This window comes from Myotis nattereri, assembly GCF_964212035.1.
Source record: "Myotis nattereri genome assembly, chromosome: 2".
In the NCBI taxonomy this organism is placed as follows: domain Eukaryota; kingdom Metazoa; phylum Chordata; class Mammalia; order Chiroptera; family Vespertilionidae; genus Myotis; species Myotis nattereri.
Window position 1 is genome coordinate 137,959,628 of NC_138076.1, and position 25,145 is coordinate 137,984,772.

At 36.5% G+C, this 25,145-nt stretch overlaps 1 protein-coding gene across 2 annotated transcripts in view; it reads right to left on the bottom strand.

The window, feature by feature from the left end:
* Nucleotides 1-1,825: 1,825 nt before the first annotated feature.
* METTL25 (methyltransferase like 25) overlaps nt 1,826-25,145 on the bottom strand; it is a gene marked incomplete at its 3' end in the record, with an annotated part of 103,303 nt that continues 79,983 nt past the window's right edge. The window contains exons 9-13 of one of the 2 annotated variants that reach the window (XM_081084172.1): nt 20,077-20,170; nt 9,021-9,095; nt 8,378-8,449; nt 6,686-6,794; nt 1,826-2,996 (exon numbers count right to left, since the gene is read on the bottom strand). In XM_081084172.1, the coding sequence (XP_080940298.1) occupies nt 6,702-6,794; nt 8,378-8,449; nt 9,021-9,095; nt 20,077-20,170 (334 nt within the window). Of the gene's footprint in view, nt 2,997-6,685; nt 6,795-8,377; nt 8,450-8,732; nt 9,096-20,076; nt 20,171-25,145 lie in introns of those variants that run through there. The other variant, XM_081084173.1, reaches the window with a different exon arrangement.

The following is a 25,145-nucleotide window of genomic DNA, read 5'->3' on the forward strand; positions in this document are numbered from 1 at the left end:
GCTGTTTTCAGGCTGGCGGGTGACTGAAGCTCCCAACCGCTCCTTTTTTTCTTTTTCTTTTTTTATTCTGGGCCAGCTTTAGCTCTGAGGCTTGGCTCCAGCTCTTAGGCCTCTGCTGCTGAAAGCAGGTATCTGGTTTGTTTTGGTTCTATAATCGAAACACTGTTTCAACTCCAGCTCTGAGATCCCGGCTGGCTGAAAGCAGGGATCTGTGTTTGTTCTATAATTGAAACAATGTTGTGGTCCTGCTGGCCGAAAGCAGGTTTCTGGGGTTTTGTTTAGCTGCTATATTTGTGACAATGTTTCAAACTGCAAGCTCAGAGGCTGGCAGCGGCAGGCAGGGAACGTTGGAGTCCTCCATCACTGACGCAAGCAAGCCTCATGTTCACTTCAAGCTGTCTGGCTGCCTGCCGCCATCTTGGCTGGCAGTTAATTTGCATATCGCCCTGATTAGCCAATGGGAAGGGTAGCAGATGTACAGCTAATTACCATGTTTCTCTTTTATTAGATAGGATGTCTTTTTTAATGCTGTTCATACTAAGCATCCTTAAAATCTTTGTTTTAACTCTGTATCTGGTAGTTTGCTTGCCTCCATTTCATTTAGTTCTTTTTCTAGAGATTTCTTCTGTTCTTTCATTTGGTACCTGTTTCTTTGTTTCCTCATTTTGGCTGCTTCCCCGTGTTTGTTTCTATGTATTAGGTAGAGAGCTACTATGTCTCCCAGACATGATAGAGTGGTCTTATGTAGTGTCTTGTAAGGCCCAGTGGTGCAGCCTCCCTGGTCACCTGAGCTGGGTGCTCCAGGTGCACCCCATGTGGGCTGTGTGCACTATTCTGTTGTAGTTGAGTCTTGATTGCTGTTGGCATGTCACTGGGAAAAATTGATCCCTAGGCGAATCAGTTGTAAGGACCATCCGTTAATACAGTAGAGTAGCTGTGCAGGGGCTGACCCCATGGAATAGGACTTGATTCAGTGGGGTTTTGGTGCCCCTTGAGTTTGTCCCTTGAGTGTGTCACTCATGGAGGTGGTAAGATTGTAATCTGGTGTGGTCTGAAGCTGTCCACTGAGTGCAATGCCTCTGAGGCCTTCTGGGAGGCACAAGGTCAGCTATTACCTGTGCCATGCCTGGGGCCACCCAGAATGAGCTACTGAGCAACCTTCAGAAGGCTACTATTTGTGCTGGGCTTGGAGATTCCCAGGAGAGGCCAACCTGCAAACTGAGGCTGGCTGCCACTAGTGCCAGGTAGGGGTTTCACAGATGCCAGATGCTGCTTTTTTTGAGGGATTTTAGGAAAAGTCTGCAACATGAGACAAGAGAGCCATTTATATGGAAAAGCCACTGGACGTGGCATGGGTGGGCACACAGTTGGGTGGGGTAGGGTCTCAAGGAATCAATAGGGCGGTGCAAATAATGTGAACCAGATTGACGCAGACTCCCTGTGTTGGGGGGAGGGGGCTCAGCAAGGAAATAATGACCTCTGCCAGCACTCCTGTCTTGAGATAAAGATACCACTCAAGCCCTCATCCTGAAGCCAGACAATTCAGTTCCTCCTCATCTGTACCTGGTGCCTTTGGAGCTGCTGCCACAGCACTGGAGCTCAGAGCAACTTCATCTGAGTAAATCCATGTGCTGGTCCTTCAAGAGGAATGTCTGGGACTCTAGGAGTCCATCATCTCACTCAGACACAATTTATGCTGATTCTTACAGCCTGGAGTTATGATGACTTCTCTTCCTGGCACTGGAGCCCTGGGGTGGGGGTTCCGATGTAGGGCCAGGACCAATCAGTCACTCCTTAGGGCGGGACCGCTGCAATTTTTTTTTTTAGTCTCACAAGAGGATATGTTTTTATTGATTTCAGAGAGAGAAGAAGGGGGAGAGAAAGAGAAACATTGATGTGAGAGTGAAACATCAATTGGTTGCCTCCCAATGCCTCCTGACTGGGAATTTAACTTGCAACTTTTTTTTTTTTTTTTTTTTTGGTGTAGGGGATGATGCTCCAACCAAGCTACCTGGTAGGGGCTATCCCTCCCAATTTTTAACTGCCACTTGTGGGTGTGGGACCAGCTGTTCTGCATCTCCTCCCCTACTATCAGTCTGGATGTGGCTTCTTCTTAATACCCTTATTTATAGGACTTATGTTCAGCTAGATTTCAGGTGTCCTGAATGATGGTTGTTTTGTAATCTAATTGTAATTCTGATGTTGTTGTAGGAGGTTCTGAGTACCATGCTTATCTATGACAGGGACTTGTTTTTCAGCTTCACTAAATGCCAGGTCATTTTTTTTTTCTAGTGTGCCAGACACTGTATTTGCAAAATTGTTTGTAGAAATAATGTGAGGCCAAGAATGAGGGAAGATTAATGTTTACTTCTGCCAATTTGCTAATCTATACAATGGGACAATGGAAATAATATACCTACTTCATGAGTTATTCTGGGTATTAAATGAGTTAACACAAGTAAAGTGCTTAGGATAGTACCTAAGCAAAAATCAATGCTTTATAGTATATAAAGATAGAAATGTATCACATACTATTCTAAAGGACATTTTGGTGAGTGATTTAAGGTAGAACTGATACATTCATTAAGAAATACTCACCACGAACATTTTAAGCTGTAGGCATGGTGTTGGGTGCTGGGTTTAGAAATGTGCCTGATAATTGTTGGGAGATGCAATCCACCATGGTTACAAATTCCTTCTGTGGAGTACACAGACATATTTCAGGAGCCTCATCTGTGTTTCTTGATAATTCCTATCAATTGTAGACCTCCTGGATATTAATTAAGTCAGGATCATCAATAGTAAAGATCAGAAGCTTGTCCAACTACACATATTTTTACAGTATGTCTCTGGATTATATACATTTATAAAGAATTAATGGTAACGGTGTTTTTAAATGACTTTACAACAATGAAGTAAAGTTGAGATTTAAACAAAATATTTAGATGTGTTTTGAAAAAAAAAAACTTTAAAGAACGTAGAAGAGCAGCAGAAACCTAGGGGAAAAACAAAACAAAACAAAAAATAATCAATTTAGCTCATAGCCATATAGGAAAGGATTGAACTTCATACCTCATGACAAAGACTCTAGAATAACTATGTATGTTGAAAGGGGGTAATAATAATAAATATGGATAATAATAATTATGTATAGTGGCTAAACCCACAAATCAAAGAATGCATGTAGAGTGGAAAAGCCTTTTGTACAAGTCTCTGCATTTATACTTATAGATGTGGAGTACATGCTAAGTTAGAAATTACCCTAGGAATAAACATCAATCTTAACAGATTATTTCAGCAAGTAATATTATATGTAAGTCAATGCTTTTCACCCAACAATCAAGTCCACAGTGTTTGATTTAGAACATATTTTTTTCCTACAGTGTCAATGTTATAAATATGGTTAATTTTCCATTTCTATCTCTCTAGGGCATTTAACATATACAGCTATTGCTTTTATATTATGCACAGTGTCTGAAATTAAGTGCTTTTACATTGAGAACTGTAAGTACCTGCATCAATAGAAGAGAGCAATGGGTCTAAGAACTGAGACCACATGTGTCAACATGATTCATTTGTTTGTTACAGGAAATCTTTGCCCAAAAAAGATAAAGCTGTAAACTACTAAATAACTTCATTATTTGTTTCAGGAAATTCCCATATATTCATTTATCTCAGACAAACAATCTGCTCACCTTGGCAAAGAGTTCACTTACTAAGCAACAGTTTGCTTATCAAGACTTGCTTCAGACTCTCGCCTTGCTATAGATACTAATCATAAAACTATTGTGTCATGAACTTTTCCAAATCCCAGTCTGTTCTCCACCTAAACCACTTGAGCCCAGACTCCCAAGTTCTATGAATACCCTCCTCAGACTTGCCCCTTCAGAAACTGTCAAAATTGTCACGGCAGCCCTAGCTGGTTTAGCACAGTGGATAGAGTGTCAGCCTGGGGACTGAAGGGTCCCAGGTTCGATTCTGGTCAAGGGCACATGCCTGGGTTGTGTCCCCAGTAGAGGACGTGCAGGAGGCAGCTGATCAGTGATTCTCTCTCATCACTGATGTTTCAATCTCTCTTTCCCTCTCCCTTCCTCTCTGAGTTTAATAAAAATATATTTAAAAAAAAGATTGTCAGGACAGTGTCCTCTATTATTGCAGAAAGTTCTAATAAACTATAGTTGTGCATTATTAACCAGTTATCTAACAATATTTTAAGGGAGTTTAATAACATATTTTTAATTCTTTTAATCCTCATAACACCCTTTTTAATATAGGTTCTATTATTATGTGCCTTTTAGAGATGAGAAAACTGAGGTACACTGAATAAAGTGACTGACCCAAGTCCACAAAACAATTTAATTCACATGAATCTAAACCATGGTACTAATATCACTGCACCGTTCTTCCCCTAAGTCAGCGGTTCTCAACCTGTGGGTCGCCAACTTGTGGGTCGCGACCCCTTTGGGGGTCGAACGACCCTTTCATAGGGGTCGCCTAAGACCATCGGAAAACACATATATAATTACATATTGTTTTTGTGATTAATCACTATGCTTTAATTATGTTCAATTTGTAACAATGAAAATAAAGCCTGCATATCAGATATTTACATTATGATTCATAACAGTAGCAAAATTACAGTTATGAAATAGCAACGAAAATAATTTTATGGTTGTGGGTCACCATAACATGAGGAACTGTATTAAAGGGTCACGGCATTAGGAAGGTTGAGAACCACTGCCCTAAGTCAATCAATTTGAAGGATCCCTGAAGAATTCTGTTCTCTGACTCCCCCCTAAACCTTTAACTACTGTAATTAGTAATATTATTGTCTTTCTTCCTCATGGCACTGGGGTCTCTTTGAGGACAGGGGCATACCATAATCTCTGATATATGGTAGGCATTCATAAAATAAATTTTATATGAAACTCCACTTTACAACAGAGGTTCTGAGATATTGGCTCACCCAGAAAGGAACTGTCAGAACTGATGCTCCCACCAATGCACCACATTCTCTAGCTCAACTGAAAATGAGTTCGCAAAGAGCAGTTTTAATGAGATGAAAATCTACACACATTACAATCCCACCAAAGTATTATATTCCTTTGCTTTTTGCTATGTTATTATCTCAGTGTGATCATATAGGCCATCTCATGTTGATTAGATGCCTGAATCATACATGTGCCTCTGATTAATAAAAATTAAAAAACATTAATTAAAAATTGCAAAAATATTTTAAATATATATTTTATTGATTTTTTACAGAGAGGAAGGGAGAGAGATAGTTAGAAACATCGATGGGAGAGAAAAATCGATCAGCCGCCTCCTGCACATCTCCTACTGGGGATGTGCCCGCAACCCAGGTACATGCCTTTGACCGGAATCGAACCTGGGACCTTTCAGTCTGCAGGCCGACGCTCTATCCACTGAGCCAAACCGGTTTCAGCAAAAATATTTTAAAATATAGGGAAGCTCTATGTAGTTCCACTGATATTGAAATTCAAAGCAAAACATTCTTCTCATCTGTGGATAGACTCCAACATTTAAGAAAGCAGTTATTTCTCTGGTTAGGAGGATTTTATACAGCCTCTAGCTAAGCGACAAGGAAGACTTTCTCTAGCTGTTCACCTCTTCCGAGTGTTTAGAAACCTCCAGTTTTCTGATAATAAAAAAAAAAACATGTACCACACTGGGCATAGTGCTGGCCTGCTCTCTCACTCTTGCTTTACTAAGTGGCTTTTTACAGAGCACAAAGTGATTTCATTAAGTGCCAACCCATCCCTTTATTTTAAGATAAACAACCTTAAGAATCCTTAAAAATAAATATCTCACTGTCAGATGCATATCCCTTTAAGGGCATAGAATATTCCATCATGTAACTTAGATTAAAATACAAATATATATATAATTTATATCAGGCACTTTCTATGTCCGGCCTGGTTTCTGGGCATTTCTTTCCTTTAAATGTGGATTTTTACCTTTTGATAACATGAAAAATCTTTCCAAAAGGTAAAGGAAAAAGGCAAATAATCTTCAGTACAACTAATTTTACTATACCTACACCTATACCTTTCCTCTTTTTAAAGATAAATTAAAGGCAAAATGTGATATACAGTAAATATCAAGGGTCTCAAATATTGAACAGAAAACAAGGCTCAGCCAGGTCACGTAACTTGGTTGGAGTGTCATCCCATACACCAAAATGCTTGTGGGTTTGATCCCAGGCCATGGCACACACCTAGATTGCGGGTTTGATCCCTAGTCAGGGTGAGTATGGGAGGCAACCAATTGATGTTTTTCTCTCACATCGGTGTTTCTCTCTCTCTCTCTCTCTCTCTCTCTCTCTCTCTCTCTCTCTCTCTCTCTCTCAATTCAATGAAAATGTCCTTGGGTGAGGATTAAAAAACAACAAAAAAGAAAATAAAGCTCAAAATACAATGTCCTATTGATATGCTAAATCAGGAATGTAGATCAATTCTTTTATAATATTTTCATGTGTTATTTTTATTAAATGTATGCTTTGACAATGAGAAAATGAATTATGGTGTTCTGTTGTTAGCTATTATTTTATTGTTAATTTCAAATACAAGGAAGGCAATATCTTAAAAAATATTTACATGACATGACATAAATGTTTAGAAAAGAAAAATTAGGAATAGGTTCCACAAACAGATACATCTAATACCTTGCTTCTATTGACATCATTGCTGCTGCTTCAGAGCAATAACAGCATAACATCTGGGAGATTTCACAGGATCAAACAACTTCACAAGTGCTGACCATGCAGTATCTTCCTGCAAATTGATAAGTGATTTAGAAATAAAACCATTTATTGAAGGTAAAAACGAGAGATCGGTTAGGCTATATAATGTAATATTAAAAACTATGTAAAAACAAACCATATAAAATAAAACGATTCTTTGTTCAATAAAGTTAACATTCACAATTTTACTTTCAGGAATTTACACTGAGAAAACAATTAAAGATGTACATAGAGAGTGAACTACAAGGTTACTCTTTGCTGTGATTGTGAAAAACTGAAACTTGCCAATAACAATTGGGTATTACTTAAATTATTATATGATGAAACATTATTCAGCTTCTGTAGTAAATTTAATGAGATGGAACATTTTTAAATTAAATAAATGAAACAAATTAGATATAAATAGAATTTATAATTTGATTTCAATTTTAAATAAAGTATAAACTATGTGCACATATATTCCAATATATATATATATATATATATATATATATATATATTAGAGAGAAGCACTAAAAAACAAACCAAAAATTTAATAGTTAGTGCTTAAAGGTTGCATTATTGTTACTTTTAATTTTCTTTTTTATATTGTTCATTTTAAATTTCCAAATAAATATGCATTAATTTTATAAGGTATTATTAAAAATATTAACAAATTAATATTTATATGATTTCTATTATCTCATTACCAGTCTATTAATCTTTGTGCATACCATTTTTATTGCCTATTATACTTAAGTCAATAAAAATTGTTTTGAAAAGGGAAATGATGAGTAAAGTAGGACTGATTCAAAGGTTTTAGTACTTTTTGAATTAGTAGCTTAGGAAAACACATCATTTTCTAAATACTCAAAAACTGCCTTTCTCCATATAAATACAAATTAGAACAAAAGCAAACATTTATTAAAATCCATTTGTCCTAAGTAGCCTGTTGAAAAGAAGAAAGCAAACCTCCCCATATGATAAAACAGAATTGTTAAAATAAAGGGTTTATATAGTGGAAACACAGCCTGAGTCCACAAATGGGTTTAATTTAAACAGTTCACAAAACTTTATTTTGATCAAAGCTGAGTAAAATCTGCAAAAAACATTTTCCCTAAGATAGCCAAAAGGACAATATTTTTAGTTATTCAACATAGATAAATAAGATTGGAAAAAACACCACAAAAAAACAGACACAGTCTTCATTGATCAGAAAGAAGTTTCTGACTGCAGAGTACATATGCCCCAAAATTCAAAAGGGAAATAAAAGGCAAATTCTTACAAAATGTAACATATATATGATATCTTATATGTCTGGTCTTTATTACTGTTAGCTGTACAATATGGCATATATGATAATTTGTGCTCACTGCCTACTGTATAGTAATTACCATACAATTAAAAGAATGTAAGCTTTATTATGGTAGCATTGCTGAAAACATCTGTTATGCACATGTTTATGTTTTAAAAAGATGGAGTGAATATTTAAACTTTGAAAATATGATGAGAAAGATTATCTTATGTTTTAATCTTAAGTTTTATGTGAAAGAAATTTATCCTACATATAAGTGGATCCAAATTACTGGATTTAATAAATATATTTATTATGCATTTAAAAATAACACAACTTACCTGCTCTTTCAGGTAGCAAAGTCGATCCAGAAGAATCAATGTCTCTATACAAGGAGCCAGAACAACTTTCAACTAAAAGAAAGAATAAGTTGGATGGTGTTACTTAAAAGGAAAAAAAAAAAATGATAGCCACTAACTTAATATTATGTTTAAAAAAAATGTATCTATAGAAGTTTGTATATGGCCAAATCTTCAATACCCATTGTACATGTACAGAAAATGAATACTGCAGAGATCAAAAGTTTTCTTTATTAATAGAAAAAGAATGTCCTTTAAGTAACTTCGAGGTAGAATCCAAAAGCCATCATACATATGTGATGGAAAGCTTTTAAATGGGCACTAAGAATGAAATTCACTAAAAGGAATGCTTGTGAAATAACAGAATTGAGAGCAATATGTGTTCAAAGAACTCGGAAACTTCTTTCTGTACATTTATAATACACTTTAAGAGAAATCTACCATGTGTTCTCTTTATTACATTACTGACACCTAATATAGTTCTCAAATAGGAAGTGATCCCAAACGGTTTTTCTATAATAAGAGAAAAACAACATAGATTTGTTGGCCCCATAATAAAATTTAATAGGATCCTATTCAAGTCTAGCAACAAACCCAATTTAATACATTTAATTCGGAGATTTACCATATTAAAAGCTTCCAGCTCATTCATTCTAGGCTTATACTTCTCATAGTAGTCCATTATCATTTTTTCTGGCAGCTTCAAGAAAAAACAACAACAATACATTTAACAATAATTAACATTTTTTTCTTATCAAACACACCCAAAAGTAAAAAAACAACAAATGTAAAGGTGTCTGAAGAGCTCTGAGGATATTCATGAAGCAAGTCAATATAAATCTAAATTCTTTTTACTTAACTCTGCTGTATCAATATAGGTTATTTAGCATATCACAAATAAAATTACCAATAACATCCTATTAATATTGTTTAATTTCAACCATTAGTGATGAAATATTTACTCTGACTTGTTTTTATGCTAGGGGCACATAGTAGGAGCTCAATAAATATTTTTTGAATAAAATTAATCTTTAAAACACTGTCTAAAACTACACATTCTAGAGAAAATAATGCAAAATAATAGAAACACAAAAATGACATAAATTCATATTTGTTATTTCCTCTAACATCAACTAAATTAATCTATGAAAAAGCATTATTTTTTGATTTTTCTTTCTCTGAAACATATGATACCCATAGTTCAGTGAACCCTTGTGGTTAGCAGGTCACTTTCTAGATCACCCACATGTTTCAGTTTTCACCAGGTGAGCTTTATGCTTACTGAGTCAACTATATTTGTTTCTACACTTATGCTAGTTATATTATTGTAATAAAATAATATAAATATTATGTAATCAATGAAATATGAATGCAAAAAGTTGTTTCTATGAGTTGATTGCCTCTGTGAAAGGCATGGTAAAAGAGACTCACCAGAGGAAACTGTTGTTGTCAAAACAAATGAAAGAATGGACAAAAAGAGTAAACAAATCTGTACTCATTTCTTTGCAAATGTACAAATAAATTTGTATTTTTGCAAAGCCTCTATTCCTTTTCTTATTGTACTAGATTTCTTTTGAATTTAAAAAATACAAAAGTATAACAGTGAAAAAAGTGAGGCTTTGTCTCATCCAACTTTTAGTGTAGCTTTCCAATAAAGATCCTTTTAAAACTTTGCCCATTTTGACTCAAATGCATACCCCTGAACCAAGTTTCTGCACTAGAGTATATTGGATTGGATCCGGGCCTGCACTTCAAGCCAGAAAAAATTCTCATCTCCCAAAATTGTGTGTGTAAGTTAGTCTCAGTGTTTACTTTGCTCTGGCCATCTGAGATCAGCAGTTATGAGACAACACACAATCTTTGTTTGCTCCTGCCTCACCAGCACACTGCTTCCTACAAAAATGGTGTTTCAGTGAGATTCTTGGGTTCTCCAATATTCTGTTTCTCAATTATGCCAGACTGGAAGCACCACCTAAACCAGGAATTGTTGATTTTGCTGCTCAGGACATGCTACTTCAGAGAACTGTATTATGTTGGTTTCGTTGTTGATCTGTAACCCTAGGCATGTTCTCTTGGAACCCTTATGCATCCCTCTTTACCTTCATTGCACTTCACAAAACCCAGGGTTTGAGATTTAACATGCTGTCTGATTTTGTCAAAGAAATTTGTGTTTCTGTTTCTCTATCTGTTGTTTTTGTGGATTCTGAAGAAAAAAAGTGAGAATCTCAGCTTACTCTCTAAAATATGGAAGTCTGTTGCTTCACTTAATGTGAAACAAAGCTGGACGTTATAGATTATACATTATAAATATGTTTGATGCAAAATTTTCAGGTAAAATTTCAAATAGTGAAACTATATGCAAACCTGTTTCACAAAGCAAAACAAATGGTTTTGTTCTTACACTAAATGTTTGGTGAGTAAAAGTATATTAATATGTCTTGAAGTAAAATATTCAATGTATAAGGTATGATTTCATGCTTTAATCAACTTTGTCAATCAAATGCTCAACTACCAGACTGATCAGATCACAGAGATTGTATGAAAATTTAAAAATAAAGATGCGCTATCTCATTTAATCCTAATATCAATCTGTAATATATCTACACTAATAAAAGAGAAACATGCAAATTGGTGTCACTCCGCTATGCCCACCAGCCAATCAGATGAATATGCAAATTAACCCAACAAAGATGGCGGTTACGCAGGCGCAGAGTGAAGAATGAAGGCTCCAGCCAGAGTGAAGACTGAAGACTGAAAACCAATGAAGACTGAAGAGGCTTGGCTTCTCCGCTGCAGCCTCAGGGGAGAAGCCAAGCCTCGCTGCGGCTGGGCCAAAGGCCTGGGTCCCGGGTGCTGGGGAAAAACTGGTGCTGGCAGCCAGGGGAAGGAAGGCCTATTGTGCGAATCTTCGCGTAACAGGCTTCTGATATATATATATATATATATATTCATGGTCTCATTTTATTTTATTTTTAATTTTAAAATATATTTGTATTGATTTCAGAAAGGAAGGGATAGGAGAGACAGAAACATCAATGATGAGAGAGAATCACTGATTAGCTGACTTCTGCACACCCCCACTGGTGTCTGAGCCCACAACTTAGGAATCGAACCATGACCTCCTGTTCATAGGTTGACACTCAACAACAGAGCCACAAAAGCCAGGCCATGGTCTAATTTTAAAGATAACATTACTGAGTGTTAAAGTCACTGAGAGCCTAGGTAGGCACAACATCCTAGAGATAAAGGAAGGTATCACAATTGAGGTACTGCTTGGTGTAGATTGTACTTAGGTAGACATATGTGGAAACTTAATTGAATGGTACTGGGAGTATTGGTCATGAAATCCATTGCTCTCTGCTGCCCATCCCCTAGACTCCAGAAAAAGGGAGTAATATAATTAAGCTTCCTAATAGGGCACTAACTCAGTGGGCTATAGTTTGGGTTCAGAGAAATATCTAGTCCTCAAGAAAAACTAGGGTGATGGAGTAAATGGGCAGTGATATTTAGGTGTTATAGATTTTCCCTCCACAGTTCTTATAATTTTTGGACAGTTATTATATCTTAAAGATAGTCTATGTGTTAAAAAGTATATGGTATTATTCAACACATTTCAAACGCTTGACCAATTTCATCCTGTCTGGATAAGTTTCAAGAGTCAAAGTTCTGGATATAAGCATTTCTTTTTCTTCAATGAGATTCAGGATTCCTTAAATTCTTCTGCTTTTATTTCATATCTAAATTGTTCAGTCTAGTTTAGATGTGCATTTATTTTGTCTGCTGGTAAGCACAAATTCCCTCTTTCTTCTTCCTCAAAGGCTTATTTGTCTGATGACCACTAGTTCTGGAAAACTATTAAACATTCTTCTTTTGCTCGATGTCTGTTAACAAGTTATATAAAAATGACAAAAAGGAACATGGGGTCTAGAGTTAGACAGTTTGAATTGGAATTCCTCCATCCCAAATTTCCTAGATTTTGGCCTTAGGAAATCCATTTAACCTATGTTTCAATTTCCTCACCTATAAAATGAGGGTAACTACTCCTTTCATAAGATCATCCTTAGTCTTCAGTGAACTAACATAAATCAAGCTTTATAGCACAATATCTGACACAAAGCAAAGGCTCAAAAAACTAGTTTTTCTCATATTGTTCTTTGTAAAATAAACTCTTTTTAAACTTGATATTTATAGAAATATCGAAGATAACAGTTTTTATATATCTACTTGCCCCTATTAAACATTACAATATGGTTATCTGTTATAATAAATGAACCAATATTGGTACATTATTATTAGCTAAAATCCATATTTTATTCAGATTTCCTTAATTTTTATTTAATGTCCTTTTTCTGTTCCAGGACCCCATCCAGGACACCACATTGCATTTAGTCCTACTGAATGTGAGAATTTTTCAGACTTGTCTTGATTTTGATGTCCTGGGCAGTTTTGAGTACTTGTCAGCCATTTTGCAGAATGTTCCTTTACTGGGATTTGTCAGATGTTTTGCTCATAATTAGGCTAGGGTTATGGGTTTTTGAGAGAAAGACCAAAGAAGTTCAATGTTCCTACATTATATCAAAGGCACATACTATCAATATGACCTATCACTGTTGCTGTTGACCTTGATTACCTGGCTGAGATAATGTTTGTCACATTTCTCCACTGTAAAGTTCCTCTTTACTCCCCTTTCTATACTGTATGCTTGGGAAAAAAATCACTGTGTGTAGCCCATACTTAAGGAATTATTTTCCATGGGAGACTTGTTTTTTCTCCATGTATTTATCAAAATTGTCTTTTTTATAGTTTTACATAAGGGGGGTCCAGATAAGCAAAGGTGGACCACATTTCAACTTAACATGAAATGGGTGAACAGATGAGATATACAGTTATTCACAGAACCCCCCATTTCCTATGTGATCAGAAGATGAATTAGCAAGTGACCTAGTTGTCAACATTAGATGGAGGGATTGAAGATGCTGATATACCCTTGGGAAGGTCATAATTAGCTCAAGAACTAAGGTAGGTGAATGTGGGTTTAAGGTCTATTAGCTGTCCAGTCTAGGGAGTGGCAAAGAGGCTGAAGTGGGCCTGACAGTCTTAGGTTGGTAGACAGAGGAAGTTATCCATGTGATCACTCAAAAAATTAGTGTCAGTGAGAATGTTCTGGAGCACACACACACAGAGGTGATGCTTATTTTTATTTTAAATTTATTTATTGGTTTTTAGAGAGAGAGTAAGGGAGGGAGGGAAGGACTGGGATAGAGACAGAGAGGTAGATGAGAGAGAGAGAAATATCGATTGATTCTTATATGTACCCTGGCAGTGATTGAACCCACAACTTTGTTGAATAGGGATGACACTCTGACCAACTGAGCTACTCAGCCAGGGTGGTTACTCTTATTTTAGAAATGATGTAATTATGTGTATAACTAATCTCCCTAAGCTTGAAGTTATGGACAATAAGATGCAGGTTTTCTTAAAAAGAAAGGAAAATGTAATGCATAAAGTACTCTCATATTTTCTAATGTATACCTGTTGAATTACTAGCTGATGAAAATAAAATTTGAATAGCACAATCTACATATAAAATTCAGCCAAATTAGTCAACTAGACCTTCTTTTTCTGTTTCAAAGTACCTCCCACAGATGATTTATTAATTATAAAAGTGAATAAGCTTGGTCAACATGAGGCAGGGTAAGGAGACTAAAAGTGATGTACAAAGTTTGTTAAAGGTGAGAAGCGTAATCATGAATAAATAACCCATTGGTAAGCAAAAATCTGTAGAGAAAAATGATCTAGGACAAAGAGTGAAATAGTTGGTAGTTCAGGAGTGAATCACTATAATGGTGAAGGATTAGAAAACATGAATTATTGCTAAAAAAAAATAGTAACAGTAATTCAGTCACTATGTTTTCAATCCTGCTCCCACTAACAAACTACATCCCAATGAGGCGAGGCTGTATCTTTCTGGGTTCTTATGAAGATGAGAGACTAGTTTTTTGTTTTTGTTTTTTTGTAAGTATACATATTCCTGGAATAACCACTCATCAATTATTGAAACAAAGCCGAGTAAATCTTTATTCCTTGCAATCAAATAACTGCCTTTCTTCTTAAGATCTTTATAAAAGCAAATTATTTAATAATTCTGATAATGCATCCCTACAGGGATGAACTACTGTAAGTAGTGATTTGAATTGATATAGAGATGGGGCTTGAATATATGATATAGAGATACATTGGGAGGGAACATGTCAATGTCATGAAAGACAAAAAAAGAGTTGAGGAACTGTTCCAGACTAAATGCGACCAGAGACATGACCAGCAAATGCAATGCCACATCTGGGATTGATGCTTTTAAGTACATGCTGTAAAAGACAGAGTCAGATGATGTCATTTTGTTCCATTAATGGTGATGCTAACTTTGATCACTTGGGATAGCATGTTGACCAGGCTTATTCACTTTTGTAATGAATAAATCATCTGTGAGAGGTACTTTGAGACTGTAAATATCCTATTCCTCCCAAATCTTTTACCCAATGGTTGTAACATCCATGAATGATTTTCCTGTGAGTCAATTATTACCTTGGTGGTTGCAAAAACCACCAGGAACTTATTTATAGGAATAATGCACATGTTTTTCTCATATTAGCAAAGATGACAGGTTTTCCATAAATTTAATCTGTATCAGGAATCCACTGTTTCCTTAGGGTTAGAGGGTTTCATTCGATCTAGATCATTACAGAATACATTACCACAAGAAATGAATTCTGTTGGCCAACTGTGGAACGACTCCTGCCCTCCCACCTGTATTTAAACTACTATGATTAGTCCTGATCAACCGCTGATTTAACTTCCAAAGATCAGTTTAGTTGGCCTCCACATGTGCCCTATCTTTAACCTTATCTCTCACCACTGCCTCCCTTACTTGCTTTATGCTCCAGCAATGCTGAGTCCAGAAGCATGTTTTTCACTTCTCTGTGGTTTTGCAGAGTCCTTCCACTCCCCCCACACCTGAAATTAATCTCTTACTCCCAACCTTCCCACCTTGTTTGCTAAGCCAACTCTTATGCATCCTTCAAGACCAAGCTAAGGCACCAAAGCCGTTTGTAAAATCTTCACAGGTAAAGTAAGTCACTCCTTTCCCCTATGCCTCCACTGTACTTTATTACAAGTTCGTGCTACAATTATTCATTTTCTTCTCTCAGGGGTTAGGTCTTAATTATCTTTGTAGTTCCAGTTTTCACTCTTCTTGGCATATGAGAGATTCTTCAAAATAAATGTTTGTTGATGAATAATTAAATGATTTAGGTCTGAAAAGTTTTGCTTTTGTTGACCTGCTTTGGAAAAATATCTGAAGATATTTATTTTTAATATATTTTATTGATTTTTTTTTTTTTTTTTTTTTTTTTTTTTTACAGAGAGGAAGGAAGAGGGATAGAGAGTTAGAAACATTGATTAGAGGGAAACATCGATCAGCTGCATCTTGCACTCCCCCTACTGGGGATGTGCCCACAACCAAGGTACATGCCCTGGACCGAAATCGAACCTGGGACCCTTCAGTCCGCAGGCCGATGCTCTATCCACTGAGGCAAACCGGTTAGGGCTGAAGATATTTTTTTGAATTATCCTCTATCTACTTCCACTAAAGTTCTAGCTTGGTGGGTTTCAACTTTGTCCATTCAACAGCATAACCCCCTTCCATCAATTCAATACTTGAAATTACTTCTTCATTTATTTGAGTATTTGTTACATGTGTATCTCTCTCTCTCTCTCACACACACACACATACACATATACACACACACACACACACACACACAAGCTCTAGAACAAAAGCACCTTTTATTCCCCTCTTCTTATGGACAATACTGTAGTTCATTTTTTTCTTTTTCTTTTTTAGCAAACAATACCTGTTCTGATGCTTTTAAAGTCGCGCATGTGTATGTGTGTGTGTGTGTGTGTGTGTGTGTGTGTGTGTGTGTGCGCGTGCGCATGGGGAAGGAGACAAAGACAGGAAAGTAATACAGAAGAAGATAAAGTGTTATGGATCATGAGGAAAACATAAATCCTTAAAGATGATTTTGGAGGCTTTCTGAAATTTGATGAGATAAAGTTTGGAACAGAAGATAGAGAGTAACTTTTTTTTTTTTTTTTAGGTCTAGATAAAGCCTGTCACTAGGATTTTAAACATTTTTAAAGTTCTATTAAAATGTTTTAAAATGATAATTGAACTTTACAAGAATTTTACTGTAACATTTCATTCTAAGAAATCCACCTAATAAACAGTATACCTGCTGATATAAGGAGTTGGTTTTCTGCCACAGTTTGTTTTCAGTGGCATAGAGTTGGGCTTACCTTTACTGTAAAATCTAAACTCTTTTCTTAAATAGACTTATATATATTATGTGGGGCTGAAACAATATCATCCTTAGGGCTATAAATAAAGATCCAGGAGGGTATCATTTTGAATAAGAAGTCTTCAAAATCACTGCTTCTTCCCCCCTTCGCCTCTCCAAGTTTCTTGGGGTAACATGGCATTTTTTTTTTAAAACATGGAGTTTATAATGGAGCTGTTAGGTGACTGCAAATGGAATTACCCAGATGACAAATGCTCAAACATGGATCTCAACCGAGCTGATTTTGCCCCTTAGGGGCATTTTTGGCAATGTCTGGAGGCTTTTTTTTTAAATTAATTTTTTTTTGGATTATTAGCACTAGGGTGCTACTGCTGACATCTAGTGGGTAAACATCCTACAATGCACAGGGCACCCCCCACAACAAAGGATTATCCAAATGTCAGTACTCCTGAGATTCAGAAATCCTGCTCTAAGAGAAAATATCCAAAGCTGTCTTTCACAACTGACTACAGAACTTAATCTTTTAAGCTATCGAGAGCCACTTTTGTACCCAGCACAGGCAGCTTGGTCTCTGGAATGATGATTTGTCTGTGAATGTTCTCTGTGTACTTCCACTTTTAACATGATTTCTTGAGACTAAAAATGTATTCAGACCATGTTAGGAGGTTTTCTAGGAACTTCGTTTGCTTACATAGTTTTAAATATGAAGAAATGTACTGTACCTTAAAAGTTCAGAAATACCACACTTTCAATTACACAGTTTGTTAACAAATGATTATAAATGTAGTCAAAGATCTTTTAAATATTTTGGCATATTTACTCTTTTAAAGTTAAGTGGTTTTGATACTTTTTAGTAGTCAGAATCCTAGGTGAAAATTAATTTTTTTTAGAAAATTAATTTTATTTAAAAAATAAAACTATACATATACATATGTGTCTTCTTTATTGTGCTTGTGGTAAAAACTTTCATTTTAACACTGATACTTCATGATGTGGAAGAAAAAAATAGGATTTTGTATTCGATTGGAAATATAAGTCTAGTTTTAATTACTTATTCTATTCCCATCCATGCTTGCCTGATGAACACAAGTTTCTTAATTCCTGTTGCTTAAAATTAAAACAGGCCAAAAAAACCCAAAACCCCCCAAATACCCAAAACAAACAAATCCCAAATTACATAAACTCAGCTATTTGCTTCCTCTCATCATCACATCCTTTTAAACATCTTATATTGTTCTGTACTTTCCTGTTCCTTTTCTTTTTCTAACCAATTTTATTCAACATATTTGTTTTCAATGAGTTTCAATAGTATAATGAGAAAATTAGTGAGGCACTATTTTTGTCCTTCTTAACTAATAAAGTTAATCATTTAAGACTAATTTTTACATGGTGACACTCATCTACATTAGTCTCTTTCACTTTTGTTTCCAATTTCACTTCTTAGTATGGTGATGGGTAATGTTGAAGTTTCCATGTTGAATCTGTGTTTAAGTTCCAGCTCTACCACTTGCTAGCTCTTTGACCCTAGGAAACCAATTTGCCTTTTTCTGAGCCTTTCTTTCTAGATCATTGCATTGGGAAATATAATAGTATTGATCATAATGGATGGAACTGGAGAGCATTATGCTAAGTGAAATAAGCCAGTCAGAGAAAGATAAATACCACATGATCTCACTCATTTGTGGAATATAGTGAACAACATAGGCTGATGAAAAGGGATAGATCCAGAGACAGAGAAGCAGAGATAAGACTGTCAAACCTCAAAGGGAAAGTAGGGGAGGGTGGGAGTAAGGGGGAGAGATCAACCAAAGGACTTGTATGCGTGTATATAAGCCCAACCAATGGACACAGACAACAGGGGGGCGAGGGCATGAGTGGGGGGGTGTTTATGGAGGGAATGAGGTCACATATGTAATACCTTAATCAATAAAGAAATTAAAGATTGAAAAAAAAGAATAAATGAGTTAAAGTTGAAATGTCCTTAACATAACTATCACATAGTAAGTACTTAGTAAACATGAACTATTATTAATATTCTTATCAGTAACAAAATAAGCATATTAAGGAACATTTACCAGGATTATTTTTAAAGATAAATCTGGGAAGAGAAAGCCATCTGAAAGGATAAGTAACATTCTTTCTGGATTTTTACTGTTTGGTTTTTGGCAAAGGATAATATATTTTTAGTTTAAATAAAAACTTAGCTCTTTATTTGTGAAAATAATGTGTAGGTTTGTGATCTTGATTTTAAATGCAAGACATGAAATTGAGACAGCAATAAAGATATGCACTAATTTATACTAATTGGAAGGAGGATCGATCTGCTTAAAAATATTTTACAAAACCTAGAAATAAAATAACTATGATAAAAGTGTCTATTCTTGTTAATTTATTCAAGACTAGAAGGATCTTCATTTTGGTGACTTAATAAAAATACTTACAGGAGTCATATTAATGGTGCCATGATAAGTAGTAAATATACAAAGATCAGAATAAAAACTAGTGCTCTTTAGTTAGCATTTACTATGAGCAAACATTGTGTTCACTCGGTCTTTTATGTACTTACCTCATTTAATCTTTCTTAAATCCTATGAGTTAGAAATACTTTTTTTAAATAGCAATTTTACAGGGGGAGGAAACTGTTTTGTACCAGTCTGCTTGCTTTAAGCAATAAAGCAACTGGAGAGTAAATGGATAATTGTTATAATAACTAAAAATAACCTTTTGCTTTGAAATAACCATATCTGCATAAATTTTCTCTTTCAAGAGACATAGTTCATTCCTTTAACCATATTTTATTCTTTATTTCAACTTATAATCAATCAAAATACCAGAGTGATCCTAAGCTAAACTTAATATAAGTTTAAATATAAACTTAATATTTTAGATAAATCATTTAAATCATGTTGAGAATTTTTTTCTCAGTGTTAGAATATTTATTAGTAGTAGTCAATTGGCTTAACTCTTTGTCTTCAACAATATGTTCTCAATTATTGGCTTAAAGGCTTTTTGAATTTAAGATTTTTAGTTGTAATTAGCTATATAATCAGCTATATATCAAATATAAGCAGTTCAAAATTAAAGCCATTGTCTCTTGTTTTACTTACAATTCCCATTTTGATTTGAGGATTGGCATGTTTTTCCTTGAATAAACCTAAAAGGTAAACTGAAATAAAGGTAATGGAGGTTTGGTTCCAATATAATTTAGAATGTTTTCACTAAATAAGAGAAAAATAGAAGGCAAATGATTTTATATTATCTCAATTCATTACCCCATAGAAATTCTCCTGTTTTTATGAAAACAATGGGTAATCATACACTGACCTTGGACTCATCTAATCCAAGCTTCTTTAGAGACTTTCTGACATAATCCAGAAAGGAAGAGGATTTGGAATAAATTTTACCGACATATTGATCACTGCAAAACAAAATTGAATCACAAAATATTTAAAAATATCTTCTGTGTAAATGGCACAAGATCCAGATGTGATAAAAATGCAATAATATTATTGTGAACATTTTAAACTTACATATTACACAGTATTTGATATTCCCTTTTGAGAATTCTTTCAACATACACCAGTGAAAGACAACATTATGAAGACAATACTATGAGAAAGATATAAATTTATAGTATTAAAAAGTCTCAATTTTAAAGGGAACTATAGGCCTTTCAAAAATTTCCACTGTGCTATAAAACACATTTTAATTTTATGGGCTCAACATTACAGTGCACCATCTGCTAACAGTGGTGATAATTCAATCGCTATGCAAGGAAATCTTCTTCAGTGCCAGCCATTGATCAAGCACCAAAACACTGAGTTGGGTCTGACTTGATCTCACTTATACCCTGCTGATTTTCATTAAGGTTTAAACAAAATATCATGAGATGGTTTAAAATTTAATAAATTTAATGCTAGCCTATTATATCTCACAAATTTGGTTGCAGTTTAGGAATAACGTAAAAATCAAGGGAATAAAAAATTCACCACATCCATATATCAACAACAATGAATAAAAGCTCATTTACATTTGACAGTATAAATATTAATCCCTATGATCAATTAAACATGAGGTTCTATCAATTCTTCTATTGAAATACACCTTAAATATATTACTTCAGCTCTGGTTCTAGACAGCCACCTCAATTCCACTTATTATTACTCAGTTCCTGGTCATTATAGTTACTTCCACAGTAAGACTGGAGCCTGTCCTCTTCATTCCTGCCTATATTGCTATACTATTTTTTTAGAAGACCATTTTTATTTACTTCCGTGATCAAAAGACTACTTTGAAATAATAGTCATTTAAATAGGTATATGTTTCAGAAAGAAGAAATTATATATTTTATAAGCTTTCATTAATTCTCAAATCCTACACATACTTACATTTTTTTTGGTGTATAACAGATATCATATAATAGATATGTATATCTTATGTATCACAGAATATTGAGTTGATTAACTGTGTGGCTAGAAAAAGATGTCATTTAATATAACATCTTAGAAAGACTTTTAAGATGTTTTACAGAACCAACAACATCTAGTTAGACTAAAATAGGACAATACATTACTACTGTAAGTAGATCTATTTATTAATCAAGTAGACAAAAGTATAGGCAAGCTTAACTATACAAATAAGAAAATATAATTTAAAATATACAAAGAACCTCTGATCAAATATATAAGAAAAAGTGCAATGTAAACAAAACAAATAACAGCGAATATTTATTTCATGTTTAGTATGTGTCAGGGTCTCTTTGCTGTATTTACTAATTTAATCCTTAAAACGACCCCGTGTGGTAGGTCAAAGTATTATCCCCATTTTAGAGATGGTGAAACTAAAGCACAGAGAAGTTAAGTAAACTATCCAAAGTTTGAATCCAGTTAATATAATTGTTTTCTGTCAGAAAATTTCTAAGGTCCCCTGGATGGCATCTTTTTCTGCCTCCTGTTTTGTATTTTCCACTTCTCTTTACTCACTGAGTCTTTACACTTATCATATGAATATGCTCAAGTTTCTGTCTGAAAAAAGCAAGCAAACAAACAAAACACTCCAAAACACAAGCTCTCTCTAATTTCATACCATAAAACTATCTAATATACATGGTGGATATCACATGACCAAAGGATAGAGAGTTGAGTCCTATACAAATTCAATAATATAATTAAAAACATTGTAAAAATTTTTATATATGTATCTCATACTGCATACAGGCAATCAATATACACTTGAACACTTTACATATTTCAGTCACTGCTCTGGGTTATATATTGAAAACCATGTAAGGAATTTTCAAAGGTAAATTTTACAATACATGATTCCTCTCTATGTTGCCACTGTATATTATGAATTTTCTATAAGAATTCTCTTACTCATTAGAGTCCCTTGATTACTAGGCCCAGAAAGCATGGGCCCCATGCCAAACAAAGGGAGCTTCTTGCTGTGATAAGACTGTTGGACTACGTCCAAGTACTGCTTACTATTCTCCTGAGAAAGAGCAATGGTACTATTTTGATTCTCCAGTGATGTCCAATAGTTACCTTTTTAATATGCATAACTCTTCTCTACTGTGAGTGAACTCCTTGATGACAGAATCCATGGATTATTTGAGAGATTATCTGCAAGGCCTGAGAGTGCCTAAGAGCATAGAGGGTGGTGCTTAACACAAAGTAGATTACCCAACGAATATGACAATGGCAGCAGGGTTAACAGAAAGATTCAGACTACAATCCAAAGTTTTGCCTTATCGACAGTAAGGACTCAAGAATACTCTCTGAATCAAGAATACTCTCTGAAATGGTGTTATAGCCCAGCTGGGTTGCTCAGTGGTTGAGTGTCGACCTATAAACCAGGAGGTCACAGTTCGATTACCAGTCAGGACACATGCCTGGGTTGTGAGCTTGATACCCAGTGTGGGGCAGGCAGGAGGCAGCCAGTTAATGGTTCTCTCTCATCATTGATGTTTCCATCTCTCTCCCACTCCCGTCCCCTCTGAAATCAATTTAAAAAAGAAAAAAAAAATGGTGTTGAAAAAAAAAATACACTAGGAGTGAAAAGATCTTAATTCCACCTTCTGTAAACAAGTCACTTCTCAGATCCTCAATTTCCTCACTGTGAAAACAGGTGGAATGGACGCAACATCTCCTTCATAGGATGATGGGAAGATGTAAATGAGATAACGCATGTGTAAGATAATTGTAAATGCAAAGTGGTACATGTTAAGTGCAGTAGTATTTATTTTGGTAATATCACTTTGTTGGCATTTTATTTTTTAAACTAGAGGCCCAGTGCACGAAATTCTGTGGGGTTCCCTCAGCCCAGCCTGCCCCTCTCACAGTCCAGGAGCCCTCAGTGGATATCCTACTGACTGCCAGTCTGGCAGCAGAGGTTCGGAGCAAGCGTCCTGTGTGTGTGTATGTGTGTCTGCTGGGGGCCTGCCCCCAGCCGCATTGGAGGCTCAGAGCAGGCGCTGTGTGTGTGTGTGTGTGTGTGTGTGTGTGTGTGTGTGTCTGCTGGGGGCCTGACCCCAGCCACACCTAGGAGGCGTGGAGCAGGTGCCCCTCTGTTTTGATCTCAGGCTCCTGGCCTCCAGTGCATGTTTTTCTCTCCCTTGAACTATGGCCAGGGTGGGGTGCTGCCTGCAGGCTGCACTTTCCTGTTCATGGATCACCGGATCACTTCAGAGACTGGGGGCAGGCCCTGCTGGGTGCTGCCTGTGGGGAACTTTCCTGCTCTGGGATCGCCATCGTGATCCCAGCAGAAGGCCCACCTTGGGGCCGCTTGCCCTCCACACTTGCCTGCTCTGGGATTGCCATGGCAATCCCAGCAGCAGGTCCACCTGGGGGCGGGCCACCCTACCTGGCCACTTTTCGCAGTGACCTGAGCACCTTCCAGCTGTTGGCCTACAGCAGCTACAAATATGTCGGGATGATCCTCAGTGTGCTCATGGGGCTGCTCTTTGGCAGCGATGGCTACTACGTGGCGCTGGCCTGGACGCAGGCCCACCTGGTGGCCGCCCGCCCTCTGCACTTGCCTGTTCTGGGATCACCATGGCATCCCAGAAGCAGGCCCACCTGGGGGCCGCCCTCTGCACTTGTCTGCTCTGGGATCACCATGGCATCCCAGCAGCAGGCCCACCTGGGGGCCGCCCTCTGCACTTGCCTGCTCTGGGATCGCTATGGCATCCCAGGAGCAGGCCCACCTGGGCACCTGCCACCCTCCCCTCTGCACTTGCCTGCTCTGGGATCGCGATGGGGTCCCAGCTGGCAGCAGGGCTTAGGCGGCACACGGGGGTCCCGGCTGGGGCGGGGCTTAGGCGCATGGGGCTTAGGCGGCACTTGGGGGTCCCAGCTGGGGCGGGGCTTAGGTGACAAGATCGCGCCGCCGAAGCCCAGAGCCCAGGGCCTCATCCGGCCCAGAGGGCGTGTGGCGCTGGCCAGCCCTGCCTGCAGTATGCAAATTAATTTGCATATGGCGCTGATTAGCCAATGGGAAGTGTAGCAAAGGTACGGTCAATTACCCTTTTTGTCTTTTTTAGATAGGATAAGTATTCTGACTTGTTAAAAGTTTTAGTTTTTGATTGTGGAGGATTCCAGTCAAGATGGCGAGATGCTCATCTCCTTCCAGGATCACATCAAAATGACAACTAAATTATCGAGAAATCTACCTGGAGAACCACCTGAAGACTAGCTGAACAGAACTCCTATAACTAAGGATATAAGTTTTGGTTTTACTTATTGTTTGTATAAGAGATTTCCCTTATTGCTAGTACAGATATGCAGTGACACTGTAAGGAATGTAACTGGTTAACTGTAGTGATTGATATACAACAGTGGGTCTTCACATGGCTGTGAGAGATCTGCAAAGACTTTCAAGAAGTATAGAGTTGGAAATAATTTTAAAGGAGTCAATTTCCAGATCCTCCACCTTCTTACATCTACACTCCTAAAACTGTTTGGGTGGGTACCTGTGTTCTAGACTCTGTTTCATACGTCCCCTTTCACAAAGAGCCCTTTGCCTGCATTAGCCTGACAAAGGAAAGGCATACCTGTCACCCATATTGCTCTCCTGCATTGTTATGAGGTAGGGCTCAGAAGATCCTCTGAAGCATCCATCTCAACAGGAGACTCAGTCCATTAAAATTTTACCCCTCATGATAGATAATTTAAAATAAAAACTTATAATTTATGTTGTCTACACGTATAAGTATTTACATAATAATAATTCAATTAAAATAATTTTTAAAAAACACTCAGAGCCCTGGCCGGTTTTCTCAGTGATTAGAACATCGGCCCAAGGATGGAAGGGTTGTGGGTTTGATTCCTGGTCAGGGGTAGGTATCTGGGTTGCAGGTTCCCCAGCCTCACGGGGGCAATCAATATGTCTTTCTC